The 16,157-nt window shown below is 41.3% G+C and overlaps 2 protein-coding genes across 4 annotated transcripts in view; one reads left to right on the top strand and one right to left on the bottom strand.

Annotated features, from left to right (window-relative positions):
* Positions 1 to 3,169, top strand: part of LOC306895607 (uncharacterized protein) — a 130,969-nt gene extending 127,800 nt beyond the window's left edge. Inside the window, exon 53 of the mRNA XM_079458977.1 lies at positions 2,330 to 3,169. The gene's annotated coding sequence lies outside the window, so the exon portion shown is untranslated. The remainder of the gene's footprint in view (positions 1 to 2,329) is intronic.
* A 3,337-nt stretch (positions 3,170 to 6,506) lies between these two features.
* LOC306895620 (heterogeneous nuclear ribonucleoprotein Q-like) lies at positions 6,507 to 15,180 on the bottom strand. 3 transcript variants are annotated; one of them, XM_079458996.1, is made up of 12 exons: positions 15,016 to 15,180; positions 13,553 to 13,712; positions 11,386 to 11,504; positions 10,691 to 10,798; positions 10,282 to 10,395; positions 9,997 to 10,173; positions 9,791 to 9,926; positions 9,506 to 9,711; positions 9,247 to 9,396; positions 9,046 to 9,167; positions 8,603 to 8,966; positions 6,507 to 7,746 (listed from the first exon to the last, which is right to left on the bottom strand). In XM_079458996.1, the coding sequence occupies exons 2-12, from the start codon at positions 13,698 to 13,700 to the stop codon at positions 7,708 to 7,710; spliced, it is 1,683 nt and encodes a 560-aa protein (XP_079315122.1). In that variant the 5' UTR covers positions 13,701 to 13,712; positions 15,016 to 15,180; the 3' UTR covers positions 6,507 to 7,707. The 3 variants fall into 3 exon arrangements, with proteins under 3 accessions (XP_079315122.1, XP_079315123.1, XP_079315121.1); XM_079458997.1 differs by having other exon boundaries at positions 8,647 to 8,966; positions 15,016 to 15,177; XM_079458995.1 differs by lacking the exon at positions 6,507 to 7,746 and having other exon boundaries at positions 8,447 to 8,966; positions 15,016 to 15,177.
* Positions 15,181 to 16,157: the final 977 nt, after the last annotated feature.

The raw sequence follows: 16,157 nt of genomic DNA, 5'->3' as shown, positions 1-16,157 counted from the left end.
AATCGCCAGGGCGACATACGCTCACGGCAGTTGTCGCAGCTCGCCCAACGCCTCCTCCAATGGACTCAGCAGGTGTCCAAATCCCTGCGGGCCACCTTTCTCCCGGGCAACCTGAACCAGACAGCCGATGCGCTTTCTCGTCAGGGGCTTCCCCGTGGAGAGTGGCGACTCCCTCCCCGCGGAGTCCGGCTCATATGGGAGCGGTTTGGCCAGGCACAGGTGGACCTGTTGCCTCCCCGGACTCCACCCATTGCCTGCTCTGGCACTCCCTGACCGAGGGTCCCCTCGGCATGGATGCCTTAGTGCACAGCTGGCCGTGGGACAAACTGGAGTACGCCTTTCCCCCAGTGAGCCTCCTTGCACAGGTCCTGTGCAAGGTCAGGGAAGAGGGGCATCAGGTTCTGGTAGTGGCGCCCTATTGGCCCACCCAGACCTGGCTCTCGGATCTGGTAGATCTGGCGGCAGCTCCCCCTTGGACAATTCCCCTGACGAAGGACATTCTGTCGCAGGGGAAGGGCATGGTTTGGCACCCCAACCCAGGCCTCTGGAACCTCCATGCTTGGCCCCTGGACGGGACGAGGGCTTGTCGTTAGGGGTCCAGGGGACTGTCTTACAGGCTAGAGCCCCACCACTAGGCGGTTATACGCTTACAAGTGGTGCCATTTTGTCCTGGTGTTCTCCCCGGGAGGAGGAGAACTGGCACATGGCACCTCTCTGGCAGACATTTGTAGTGCTGCGGGTTGGGCTACGCCCAGTACCTTCACGAGGTTTTACAACCTCCGTGTGAATCGGTTGCAGCCCATGTTCTGAACACGGCCAGCGTTTAGGACAGGCTCCTGGTTTGGGCGTACCCCTGCGAAAGCGCCTGGTAGCGGACTGGGCGGAGCAGTCTGCTAGAACCAAGTCCAGTACTGGTAGAGTCATCCCTACTCAGGTGGACCCCTATACTAGGACTAATGCCTCATACGTAGTGACCCCCCTCCGGGTCGTCCCGTATGTTGAATTCGTCACTCCCGATTTCCCTGTTGGTGAATCTGTGACCTCCCCGCCGGTGGCCTTCCCACCTGGTTTTGTCCCCCTACTCGGGCTGACACCTCTCTTCGCATGTCGTTCTCCCCACTGGTGAGACCATGTTAGTGTCTCCACATGTAACCTCCCCGCTGGGTAGGATGTGGCCTCCGTAACACACTCTTCAAAAGAAGAGCAGTGTTTCCCCAGTATTCGGCACCGGACAGCACCTCGCTAATAGAGGTGTACGCCACTGTCCGTGACAACCGTTAGTACAGGCTTCTTCGTATGACCACTACTCTGTTACTGGAAGATTAAGTCTCGCGGTAGCACTCTTGTGACTCGCTTGTCTGGGAAGGGTCGCGCCGCTGAAGGTCGTGATACGGCGTAGCACTGTGGCGTGTAGATATATCCCCAGTCAGTCTCTCACAACGTCGAGAGACCGACTGAAGAGGAACGTCCCAGTTACGACTGTAAGACGTTGTGTTTCTTCATGCCACAGTGCTTCGCCGAACCGCTGCAGGGGCTCTCAGGTTCCTCAGTACAAAGGGTAAGTGAATGACCGCCGCCATCTTCCTTTTATACCCGTATGTATGGGGCGGAGACTGGCGTGCGCGTGCCATTCGCCAAGCCCATTGGCGTGTTTTTAAATTATCTCGGAGATGATAGGTTCTCAAGATCAAACCCCAGTCAGTCTCTCACAACGTCTCGTTCCCTGAGGTTACAGTCGTAACCGGGACGTTAATGCATCCAACACACTTTATAACCGAAATTACATTTTAATTTTGTCTTTTCCATTTTTGTGACAGCTTTTCATTATATAAATAATTTCACATAATGTGTTTTTCATTAAAATTGCTAGATTTCACTCTTTACTTTGATAAACTGTCTGTGAAATGAATTTAAAATATTACAAGTGGATAGTTAAAAAAACACTTGAATAACATGATGAATACAAAACTAGAAGAGCAAATATTGTGATTCTTTGCATGTAAGTGTATATATGATCAAATATTAAGTGATAAAATATTGAGTAAAGTCCAAAATGACTTTCTGTCAATGTGTCAAGTAGTGTACTGAAGTACTTCAGTGTAATTTTTTATATATTTCTGAGTAGACTAAAGGTTTACTTCTTTATTCTGTTTAAGATGGATACTAATACCACACTTGCATTAACTTGTTCTTGTAAGGCTAATTTCTGGCATATTGGTGATGCATACAGTTTTACATTTATGTTCTGAAATATAAACATGTGATTTATGAACATGTTGGTGATTGGTATGATATATACAGATCCATTTGTTTTCTTTTGTCCCTACAGATCAAGCAGACACTGGGCAGAGCACCTGTGTTTGAACAATATGACAATATATGGTTTTAAATCATGTATATAGTTCTAGTCTGTGTATTTACATGTCTGTAAGATGCAGGTTTCATTTATTTGAAGAAAAACACACATATATTACATTTAATACAGAACATATAATATAATGTAGATACTTGTGTGCATTTGATACAATTTGTGCTTTAGTGTCACTGTTTACTATGTGTTGTTGAGATTCACATGATCTCATTATGTGGCCATTTCTTAATGATACGGAGTTCATTAACAGTGGAAATGGACCTTTTAACCAAAAATACAATCATCATGAAAAGAGAAAGTCAAAGGAAGTTTATTATGTTAATTCTTTTAACCCTGCTATGCTGTTTGGCTCTTTTGATTTGGAATAAAATATAAAAAAATCAATGACTGCATGTGTGGTCAAAAATGACCAGCAATAGGAAATGAATGGGGAAAAGCCGAACACAGAACATGTTTTTATTTGTAAATAATTGATGCAGACACACAGAAATGATGGTGTGAGACACACGTCCCCAGAGAACATGAACGAGGAATGAATAGGTTAAGGTCTAAAACGGGCAGAAAAACAGACATGTGCACAATGACACACACATACAAACACTAGACAGCACAATATGCTTAATATGCCATCAAGAGGAAACCCCCCCCCCCTGGGAAAAACGGTCACGGTTGAATCAGTTCTAAAAACATGTGACCATGCCTGTAAAATGATATATAAATGTACTGTACTCTTTTCTACTCATATTTACACAGAATGTGTCTTCACATTGAACCTTGACCGCTGTAATATTGAAGGACTTAGACCTGTTGCCAGCAGACAGAGAGGACACACACTCTTGAGGTTGTTTATCCTGCAAAAAAACATATTTTACTACTGGATTAATTTAGCTAAACTACTTTGGATAATATTACAGAGGGACATACACAAACCTTCAGCTATCGGAGACACATGTTTTAACAAACACGTATGCAATAAAACTTCAAGCTAAAAGACATCCATCAGATCCTGAACCTGATCTGCTCACACCTACTGTTTTAAGACAAAACCTGCAAATAAAAATAATACCTTATGGATAACAAAGCATTTTTCCATATCATGTTGGAATATTCAAGGTAAAAACACAGACTTCAGACTACAGAGAATTCATCATCTCATCCATCAAACTGACTGGTGTCACAGGGAAGAGACTCAGGTGCAATGCTGATCTGGTATAAATCCAACGCCCACTCAATAAAAATGATTAAACTGTCTAGTTTATCAATTAATCTAAAAAAGACTAAAATTATGATATTCCAAAAAAGGCCCAGTCGCCAAAACCAACATCACAAGTTGAAACTAAACAACACGCCCTTAGAACACCCAGAACTACACACATAAACATTAGCAACACTGGAATTTTAAACAAGCACGAGAGACAAAGCTCAACAAGCCATCACAAGATTTATGCCATCACAAAGAATATCAAAATTGACATCCCAACTGGAATCTGGCTGAAAATAATGCATTACAGCATTTGGCAGATGCTTTTATCCAAAGAGACTTACATTGTATTATCCTATACATTTATACACAGGTATAACAATCCCCTGAGATCAGACACACAACCTTGAGTTGTTAACACAATGCTCTTACCAGTGAGATACAGGAAAGCCAATGGCGCTGTGAAGATGTGAGGTTTGGGGCCGTCTCACCAACCAAGGGTTCACCAAATGGGACAAACACCCAATAGAGACTCTGCCAACAGGAGTTTGTAAAAACATTGGTGTTCTTATGGTTTAGCAGAGTTTTGGCTAAACTTTTATTCTTATTTTCCTTCATCTCTCTGTAAATCGCTTTGGATAAAATCATACACCAAATGACTAAATGTAAATGTATTTATGTTTTTGGATTGCCTTCTGGGATTTATCCCAAAGATGCTTACCAGATTGGTTGGAACTATTATTTATGGGCTTCTGTGATGAAGCCAGTAATTCTTTGTATTTTTTCAGAAACACAGAGTTCAATTACTCATTTCTCATGGCCTAGAGCTTCCTACAACACGTCCCGGTCCTGACAAGATCATTTCAATTGCAATAATGAATTAAAGGTTAAAACATTGAGGCTCCGTTTCAAGGAATTCAATTATAGAGACTTAAGCATGGATTTTAACAGACAGGGTCATAGATGTTTAACAACAACCTCTACACTATGTTATGTGTCAGCAACATGAAAAACTATTTATTCTATAAAACCCTGAAATAATTGACAAAAAGCATAATGTGACATTGCTGCCAAACATGATTTGATAAATAAAAATAAGCTGTACTAATCCTACTTGAATAAAGTTCTGTGGCAGGGTCTTTAGACTGTCTATGAAGTCTGACTATCTGAAGTCAGTGAAGAAAGACATCAAATAAGCTCACAGCTGTCTTTAGTAAGTAGCAGGTCAAGCAAGAACGTCCAGAAACCATTACAAGTTTTAAAATGATTCAATTGTTATTGATTGTTGTGGGGATTATAGGTTACAGAAGATGTTTAAAGGAATGCTAATGAAAAGATGAAAGTTTTTCTGCCCAACCATATAAAAATCAAAGCTCATACAGAACCAAAGTGTCAACATGACATTGATGTGTTCTGTTCATACAGTCTGTGGGATCTGCAGTGATCTTCCTCATGAGCATTACAGCATCAGTACTTACCATCTGCCCTTCAGAATAATGTGTGTTCACACTCAAACTCATTTCTACAGAGATTATTCACATGAACGCACATAGTAAGACAAACACAGGTCTTTTAAATAATCTACATTTAGTCTCAAAGAGAATAAAAAGCAGATTTATTTCTATAATCAACACAAGCACGAGACATGTACAGTAAGTGTGTGTTTAATACTCCAAAATAAGATTGAAAGAGATTCAAGGTCTGTCTTTGGCTGCTTTCTGTTGTTGTTCACAAGATCCACCAAGAATCTTTGTGGTCATACCAGTCCCAAAGAAACTTAAGTCATTCGATAATGATTTTGGACCGGTTCATTTCTGTTGGAATGTAATATAAGTGCCTCAGGTACACTGCTGAAATCAGATCATTTGCAGTTGGCCTGTGTGGATGTTTTAACCTTTACTTCTTCATTGGAAAGAGTGGTGATAATAGTGTATCAAGTACGGAAACGCTACACTTCGGTGTATCAAGTACGGATTTTTAAGGGAATTTTACTCTGTGAATCTCATGGTGTTATGAGGTCCATCTCTGGAACTGCTCTCCTCTTTCTGCATCACATTTACATCAGATGATACAGAGTCATTACTGACAAGATTCAGTATAATAATAACCTGTATGGCATACACTACACTTCAGGGACTCTGTACTGCAGTTATACTTTTGACCGCAGACCCTCCTGATGACGAAACTTATGCCATGCGGGCAGAGCGCAGACTACTTCTGCCTTAAAGGAATGAGGAAAGATGACAGTTTGTCAGAAACCCAACTGATTTCAAACACAGAGGATCACAAGATCACATCATCTCCCTCTTTGAATATGGAGGGGTCTGGTCCACACTATACTGAAGAATTTCACAGTGACAATCAGCTTCTCAAGTTCAAACCCGATCACTGCTTTTAATATGGATTGCACATCCCGGTAACGCTTTAGATTACGGCCCACAAAGTACAGAATAATTAAACTACAGAATTTACAGCGAGACTCATTGTAATAATACTGTACTTCTACAGTACATATCTGTAAGTATGGAAGACTTTTACTTGCAGCTAACACAGATATCTCAGACGGGTCAGTGTGTGATGTTTAGTATGTTCAGAAGCAAAAGTATTTGAGTAACATAACGATGAGTGAATGCTCTCAACACACAGTATATGCTCATTTTTGGTCAGCCGGGGTCTGGTGGTTAGTGTTGGGCTTGTGATCAGAAGGTTGCTGGTTTTAATCTCAGTGCCAGCAGGTCATGACTGAAGTGCCCTTGAGCAAGACACCTTACCCCTGATGCTCTGCAGTAATGTGACAAAGTAATTATTTCAAATAAGCCTTACACTTTACTTTGAAAGTGTGATATTTTTATTACACAAAGTTGAGCTTTTTGGGCATCTGTGTATATATCCCTCTGCAAGTGGACGAGATGAAGACAATACAAACACTTAAGATAGAATTCAAAACCTTTATTACAAAAATAAGTTACACTCACCTCATTTTACAGTATAAAACAATTTATTTGCTGGAATGCAAAAACATTGTTGGCCACCAACAATCGATTAAAACTGCTCACATCTTTTCAAAAGGTTGCAATGTTACGGCTTCATTGAGAGGGAGTTAACTGTGTACAAAACCGGGTCACTGGATCGCTCACCTGCTGCCTATATATATATATATGAAATATAAACCCAGGCCGCAGTGTCCCTTTTTCTACAAAGTTTATCTGCTGGCCAACGAAATTCATGATTGATTAAAAAAACCTACATAATCCTATACTGTTCTTCAGAAAGCTGAACCGGTTCCATAGAAAAACGGACACTGCGAGGCTCGAGATACGCAGCGGCTGCGTTTGTGATGTTAAGCCAATAGAAAAGTAACATTTTATTCCAAACTATCATACACCCAGTAACTACAGAATCTGAAAAAGCGCCTGAGGCGGCTAATTCAGTTAAAAAGAGTTGAATAAGAGCAGGGTTTGTTTCGGCTCATCACATGAGATTCACATGCATGTCCAGTTTGACTGTTGACTGCAATTGTGGAGCAGCAGAGGATCGACTATATTACATGAAGTGCCGCTGCCCTCGTGCATATTTCATAAGAAACAAGCCCTGCTCCTATGCTTTAAGCGTCTCTATTTACAGTACAGGCAGGGTAGTTGATTCCTCTCTACTTGAGGTAGTTAACCGACCCTTAAAAGACAAGTTCTCAAAGAACCGCGCTCTGGAATGCCTGACTTTCCCACGTCAGGTGGTTACACCAAAACCTGCAGAAGGTCTCTAGCCAAACGTTTAAGGTTAACAAAGATATTCTCACGAAAAACTATACATCAGCATCATCACGCTCCTCCGAGCCACTTCAAACCCAGGAGAGAAAACAAAACAAAAAAAGGTCCAAATAAAAGTGCAACACATTCGACGTTATGGGAGTCTTGAGAATCTGAACTTCAATTTCCAAAATGTGGGCATGGACACACTCCTTGTGTAAAAACTGCAAGTCCAAGTTGGTGACTGTTGAGTTTTTCTGCATCGTCAGAAGTGGCAGTATATAGGAGATATGCTTGAATAAAGGCTGGAATATCATTGGACCATTGAGACGACTTTAACCTTATAAACACTGTAGAGTCCGGTGTAACCCCATACAACAAGTCAGTCTTCATACTACCTGGTCAGGACCAGCCTCGACCCCTTTCCCCTGCCAAAACAAAACACACATGTTAGCAGATGAAGAATTAGACAGATTCTTCAACAACATGAGATTAGAATCCTAAAAAATCTGATTACGGTTAAATTAATTTTTATAGAGAAACATTACCATTATAAGCACAGACCTTTAGCACAATATTTAGGGTTTGCAGTCCCATTTTCTTCAATAACACTTACATTTGCTAGGTCGATATAAATTCATATTAATGATACATTTACATTGACCCCTATAGCACATCAATAAATGTGTAATGGTCCTAGAATTAGCAATTGAAAACATTTTTCAAATCATGAACGTGTATGGGTTCTCATGTCATTTTGATTGTGTTATTGACATTGAGCAGTCCGTGTTACTGATGTATGTGACAGGTGAGTGTTCAAAGAGGAGCTTCTGGTTGATCAGCTCCATCTGCTGTACAGGACTGAGATTAGTTTACATCTGGAGTGAACAGGCACTCCAGATGACATGAACTTCCGTAAATCAATTTAAAGTGATTCAAACAGCCACGTGAATCAATTCATTGTCAAACGTCTCAAGATTTCTAAGATTCACAGTACAAATTACAGTTTTGTCTTAGAGAGTCTTATTCAGTCAGGAAGGACAAAATGAACGAGACTGCGACGAATGAAAGAAAAGTGCAAACCTTTGGTCCGTTTCGCTCGCATGGTGCCTTGCATACGTAAGCAATGTGAAAAAGGGAAAAACAAAACGCCAGAACATGTATGTTGAGAGATAAAGGGGAAAGAATTTTGTTTTGTTTTTTTAAGAAGCTGAGGATCTAAGCCTACAGAGTCTAAAACCTCCTGCCAACACTCCAAGAATGCTCCACCCACACATCACGTACCACTCGACATCGCTGCTGGATGCCACCTCTAGAGCCACGCCCACCTCGTCCGGATCCCGGACCTCCACGCTGAGAGAATCCAGCCCGTCCCCTCGCCATGCCGGAGCCCCGGCCCCTAGACAGCGTGGGCCCGCGAGCTCCTCTGCTGCCCGTTCCTCTAAAGTGAGCTTGAAAGTCTTCATAGCCGTAGTATGGATCTTCGTAGCCTCCTCTGTAGTTGTGATAGTCGTAGCCGTAGTAGTCGTAATAATCCCTGTAGCTGTAATAGTCGTTAGGGTAGGAATAAGATGCTCTCACACCTCGTCCTCTGCCTCGTGATGAAGGCTGCACTTGTGGCGGCCCGTAATAATAATAATCATCATACCTGCAGGAAACAGATGTGATCAGACATATAGACAGAAACACCATTCTGTTTCGGGTAAAAAAACCTGGAAGGATCTTACATTTGAGTTTTAGCAGCTTGTCTCTGGGCCTTCCGTTCTTTCCTCTTCTGATCAGGTGGCTTAGCAAAGACTATTTCGATTTGTTCTCCTTCCAGATCCTTCCCGTGCATTTCAGCTAAAGCCTATTTGAAAACCACAAGTTTGATTAAAAGCGTGCATCAAACAGCAACAACATCCTCAGAGCAGAGATGAGACAGTCACCTTAACCGCACTGTCACGCTCCTCGAAATGAATAAAGGCGTAATCTTTGAGCTTCTTAACCCTCTCCAGTTTGCCAAATGGACAGAACGTTTTCTCCAGATGTTCTTCTGTTACTGTGCTCGCCAGGTTTCTTACAAAAAGGACTTTCACCTAAAAATATAACACAAACCATGAATATAATTATTGGACCGTACGTAATGCAAGGGTTTTGAATCTTCCGGGACACAAATGTTACTGGTGAATTCAAGCATCATGTTACCTTTGCCATGACCTCAGGATCAGGGTCTTCGATAGGGTCGGCCCACTCAACAGTCACTACGTTCCCCCAGACCTTCACCTTGCCACTCATTAAGCGACGGCGTGCCTGGGCGGCTGTTTTGTGATCTTCATACTCTAAGAAGCAGAAGCCTCGATTCTTCTTCTTGTCATCGGGCTGATGATACAGGATGACATCATTCAAACCCTCTGTGGAGATAGAGCACACTGTTATTCACTGAACAAACTAAGTTTAGCCAGGATTTCATCCTCTAACAAAGACACTTACCGGTAACTTTGGCAAACTCTTCCACTATCTGCTCTTTAGTTTTGCTCTTGGGAATGGAGCCCACAAACAGGCGATTATTGGCAACAGAGATGCAAACACCGATGTGTTTACCGGGCCGAATCTCATTGTTGTTACACTGCAAGAAACAATCCAAATCACAGACTGAATTTCTTTTATTTCCCGTACACTGAGAGACCCTCACTTACGAGTTTGACGGCCTCCTGCGCGGCTTCTTTAGTGCAAAATGTGACAAAAGCGTATCCTCTGTTCAGCCCGCTGAGGGGGTCCATCATCAGACGCAGGTCCCAGATGGGTCCGGCTTTCTCAAAGAGAGGAACCAGCTCGTCTTCAAAGAGATCTCTCGGGATCTTTCCTACAAATATCTGTCAATGTGAACCACAAGAAACTGATTTTATTAGCGACTCGCAGCAAAAAAGCCAATAAGACCCTTAATGAAACGTCGAGGGGTGTGTATTTTCTGAAGCACTAACCTCAGTGCCGACAGTGGGCTGAACTCCAGCGTGTGATGATCCTGGAGGCGGTCCACCATACTTCCGCTGACCTGTCGTCACATCAAGTGTATAGCCTGTTCTCTCAAGCAACGCCTGGTGTCATAAGTTAAAAAAGTTAATAAAGCTCTATATTAAAGTTAATAAAGCTCTATAATGCAAAAACATTATTTTATGAAACCATGATCTAGCTGCTAATAGATGAGAAATATTCAATTCTGGTTTTTACTACTTTGGTGCACTTTAAGCAAACTTGTAAGTTCATTTTGTGCAAAATACATTGTGCAAATTTTTAATTCCGAATGAGCATACAGAAGGACAGATGGAGTGAATGACAGACAGAAATGATAAACTGATTAAAATGGTCAGCATTGTTAAAAGACAGACTTACTTTGATTTTGGCCTCATCAGGTCCTTTATTGGAATCTGACACTTTGGTGCCCTGTTTCTCTCTCTGTCTGTATGTCTTCATCACTCCACACAGAAAGGCACTTTTATTCTGTTCAGAACAGAGACAGAGGTGAGACGTACTCAAGAATAAAACCAACAGTAAAATTCACTTATGTAATCCTGAACCCATTTTTAACATTATGCGTATGTCCCGTCCAGCATTAAAGGGATACTTCAATGAATGTTCACCCAAAAATAAATTCTGTTTTTATTTACTCTCCATCAAATTGTTCCAAACCTGAATCCATTTCTTTGTTCCGCTGAACACAAAGGACGATATTTGGAAGAATGTCAGTAAACAAACAGATCTCTGCCTCAATTTATGTTTTATGGCAGTAAATATGGGAAGAGATCTGTTTAACTGACACTTCCAAAATGTCTTCGTTTGTGTTCAGCAAACACAAAGAAATTGATACAGATTTGGAACAACTTGAGGGCGAGTAAAGGATGACAGAATGCTCATTTTTGGGGTGAACTGTCCCTTTAAATACCTGATCTGTAAAAAACGTACATGCTCTCAACTGTTCAGCAAATTAATTCAACAATAAGAGCCAAGTGTAAAACTGTCCACAAATCAAATGATTGAACAGAACATTTAGTCTTTGCCTCTGTGCAAGTAGAGATTGTCAAACACACCTGAACATGTGACAGGTCGCTGTCTTTAAACTGCAGGAGAACCTGCAGCGCGCCTTCTTCATTAAACTCTTTCAGAGCTTCAATCGCCCGATCGTCCAGATCGTTGTGTGACACCAAACCTGCACAAAACAATGAGTTTATACATCATAACAATACTAAATATCCTACTAAAATCATCCCTGGACCACAATCAATGATGTCAGAAACATTTTGACGACACAGAAATGTTGAGACTTGAGCGTCGGTCTTTTATTAACACAGTGCAGTCATGTTGCACATTAATTGGCCGTCCAAAAACCAGTGAAGTGTCTTAGATCTTAAAAACAATCTCAGCACTACAAAAGAAAAAATATTTATTTCAATATTCAATATGGAACTATTCAAGATGAATAAAGTACTAAGGTTACCCAGCCATAAGATATGAACGACACATTAAATAGTTCCCACCTGTTTAGTCACTTCAGATATAACTGAACACATATGTGACTCTACATCGTAAGCACGCGAACATTTGTTAAAACGGTCAAAGTGGTCTACAGAGTTACAGTGAGTTCATAAAGACAAAATGATATTCCATCCTGCAGCGCTACTTCCCACCTTTCCTCTATGTAAACTCACACTAGATGGATGGTTTCGACATTTGCGTGCGCGTCATTCGCGTCCGCAGCGCCTCACGTACTAGTGTTTACGCAGCTGCCAGCAAGCGAGTTGAGAGGGATCTGTTGAACAGCAGCGGACTGCACCACAAGTATAGTCCCCATTATGTTATTTAAATACATTCAAAGGAAAACTTCTTCAGAAACAGATCCTCCGTCTCTTATATATGTGCAATGTAATGTACACAGGTATAAGACATGATGTGTTTATGTAGTTTAAACGGGTTCGGTCAGTGGAGGAAGATGGATTGACAGAGAGATAAGATCACCACCTCTGCTCACACCAGAACTATGCAAAATGCACATAAAGAAAACAACAATAACTCTTTAGTAAAAGCCAAGCCTGTCAATAAAAAGCATATTTTTGTGCAATTACTGCCTGTCAGTTGAGTTTGTGACAAAACTTTATGCAGTGTTTACATATCCAGCAACAGTGCCTCTGATAGACAACTTTAAAGGCCATTTTCTTAATGTTTTGATTTTTTTGGACCGTCAGATTTTTTTAAATGGTTGTATCGAATATTGTGCAATGGAAAGATTTTTATTCGGCTTTGAGATGATGTTAAAATCTCCATTTCTAAAAATTGGCTCTTAAGAGATACTTCAACTTAAAGTCTTTGTATAAATGTCTTTGTTCTGATGAACACAAAGCAAGATATTTGGAAGAATGCTCATGGCAAGACAGATTTTGACTACCATAGTAGAAAAAAATACTTTAGCATTTTCTCCTGTTGAACACAAAGGACATTTTGAAGAATGAAGAAAAGCAAACAGTTCTGGGGGACTTTTGACTATCATTATAAGCCTTCTTCCAAATATCTGTGTTTATCAGAACAAAGAAACAAACAGATTTGGAAACAACTCCAAGGTGAGTAAATCATTTTTGGGCGAATTATCCCTTGGTTTTGATTTTTTTTTTTACATTTTAACATACAGTCATACACTTTCGCAAAATCATGAGCACAAATCACAAATAAAGAGTGTTACACAAAGAATGCTCACACTGAGTTTAAAAGAAGCTGTCGGTCAGTTTGACAGAATTCAGTCCTACTGTACTACAGAAAGACATTTACATTTTAGGATCAAACACATACTTTTGACATCACTACACAGTTAAAACATCACTATTGCAAATAATTGTGTTTCCTCTGTCATTATTTCTAAACATACATTCAAAAGAAAATGTTGTTCACAGATTCACAGGCAATTCATAGCCATTAAAAAACGGTTAACATAAATCAATACCCAGTTTTTGTAGAGCTTGAGGCTCGCAATATCAAGGTCACGGGTTCAAAGTCAATGTGTACCTCGAATGAACTGCAAGTCATTTTGGATAAAAAAATGAACACCCTTAAGCTTAAAAACATCGAGAGGCACATCTTCTGAAAACACAACCTAATAAATAATAGTACTGTTACTGAGACTGATGTCAAAACACAGCAAATAAACATTTGATCTCAACACAAAACATAGTGCAGACGCTACACAACATCCCAAAGAAATATTCTTACCTGCCATGTAAATTTCATCTAGTTTGACAGCGACTTGTCTGGGTAAGCCCGCGTCTAATAACAGCTGGAAATGCTCTGAATGGGCGGGAGCAGGTGAAGACTCCACCGGTTCATCCGTACCGTTCCCATTTATATGCTCTGTGGCCATGTCTCCGTAAATCTGTGAAGTTAAATTCATACAAAACAACAATGTTAAACAATAGCAAAAGATGTATAACAGCCTATGCATGCATTACATTCATCGAGTTTGAATTAGGAAGTGTGGGGTCAGGACTATTTATGTGGGGGACCTTTTGAACATTCACATTACAGGACATAAATCACATCAATACTTAATGCAGGAAAATATATGACAATGTTCAACACCCACATATACTAAAACATGTCAGGTTATTAATAAGAATAATTCCTGTCAAGAGCGCCATTGTGTCATGCACAGTGACAGTTATGGGTGGGAACCCGCCGTGTCCTGGTGATAAGATACTATTAGCACAGCAGTGAAGAGAAATGCAATGAATGGCTGTGGCCATAAACAATAAACAATAACACAAAACATTTGAGACGCAATTGGTCTTTTATTACTGTACATCGGCTAACGTGTAGTCCACGTGTTCCTCAGGCCGCGCTACACACGCGCATGCGCGCTGCTCCCCATTTATACTGACGAGCATGTGCAGTTTATATCACATAAAGACCGAGTTTTATATGAAAACAATCCGTGTCTTAAATCCCTCATTTCACAAACCTCTCGGAAATAGCAACTTTACAGCATATTCCCATTTAGGACTTGAACCCTTTGTTTTCTGACCGGTTTTCACAAAACACCTGTGCCTTCCCAAAATACTTGATTTTGTTTTCAAACGTAAGTTATTAGTCTGAATAACAGGACTTCGTGTCGTGCAGCTATGACGTTATGGTTTAATATTATGGGTTGTGTCTCTTTGTTATGTCAGTGTGACAAGGGCACACACACTAGGCCACAACACACGAGCTACGTGGACACTCCCGAGCAGTAATAAATCCCGTTTCCATCCCCTCGGATGAATGTTTAGAGCAGGCCGGCTTCACTATCCACCCCAGACCGGGACAAACCAGCACTTTTGCCGTAAGTTTCCAATCTCGCGCGTTTGTGGTGTTAAGTTTGTTTGTTTAATAGCGTGCGCGAGAGTGTATTAGTGCTGAGGGGAGACGGATCCGTTGTGTTTGTTCAGCCAACACATCAGCGCCCCACATCAACACTTTTCACCGGTAAGTGCACAGAACGCGGACTAGCGAGAGTAAACGACGAATAAACGTGTTAGAGAGTCCCGGGTGCGCGTTTCGAGTCGAGCCGCGTGCGGGGAGCCGGCGTGAGGCGCGCGCGATCCCTCCACACTTTTGTTTGAAAACCGAAGAGGCGGGAGTTCGGCGCGCAAACACCGCGGACTGTCCGTTAACGAAAGCGTAAGAGAGGGTTCTCATACCTGTCAGTTTTTATCTCGGGTTAGGGTGGAATAAATCCAAAGGGAAACGTGTTGAGAGAGAAATAAAGTGGCCAGATCCCCGCCGTTTCTGCGCTCTCACTCCCGTCTACAGCGCTGATGCAAAATGGCGGCGAAACTCATGCCGCGGGAGTTTTTTCCGCTTCCGGTTGTACGGGGTTTCTCACGCGGTCATTGGAGGGGTCGCGTGACGTCATGCCGGCATCAAGCTGTTGAAGTTGTCGCGGGTGGATGCTGAATATCGCACTTTCTACAATATAACAGCGACATCAATAAGATTACAGTATAACAGCGATATCAATAAGATTACAGTATAACAGCGATATCGACACATTTAAACGTGCTTGTGGTGTAGATTACAGTATTGTGGAAATAACTCTTAAAACTTTAATATCACTGTTGAAACACATTTTATTCTTATGACATCATTTCTAAAGTTGTGTAGGATAAATGTAACACCCCAAATATCATTTGTATTGATTGACTATTTGCTTTAAAGCTGCAATATAATTCACAGACACAATGAAATGTGGTAGGTAAAGCAAATTTAGTGCCATAGTTTAGATTTACTAACTTGACCGGAGTGTATTCTTTGTCAAATCGAGTATAATCTACAGTAACCCTAAATAACACATTTCAGAAACACTGGACTTTGTACTGTTGTACGTATGCAGCTGCAGGAGTCAAGGATGACACGGCGACATTCACAATTTACATCAGAAGATCCCTACGGAGGGATGAGGCGCAGGTCAGCCATCTTCACGCTGCCATTCTTCCTAAAGGACATGGATAAATTCAATAATTTACTTGCACAACCATTCATTTGTAAATATACTTCTGTAAACTTTCAAATGTTTGTACAGTTATCTTTGTGAGGATATTCTTTGACATATTAGCTGTGTCTCGATTTAAAGGTGGGTTCCTTCAAAGCATGTGGACTACGGGCTCTGATGTCATCAAGGGTTTATCGAAATGAGACGGTGTTGCCTACAGAGGATTTCATCAGCTCAGCCATCGGGACACAGCAGACACATTCTCACATTAAATTTAAAAAAAAACTTGACTTGTCTGTCAAGTATTCACAGAAGAGATGGGTTTAGTTATTTGAAGGTTGTGAGAGGTGT

Source organism: Barbatula barbatula (genome assembly GCF_947034865.1).
Source record: "Barbatula barbatula genome assembly, chromosome: 6".
Lineage (NCBI taxonomy): Eukaryota > Metazoa > Chordata > Actinopteri > Cypriniformes > Nemacheilidae > Barbatula > Barbatula barbatula.
This window is presented reverse-complemented; position numbering and strand designations above follow the sequence as displayed.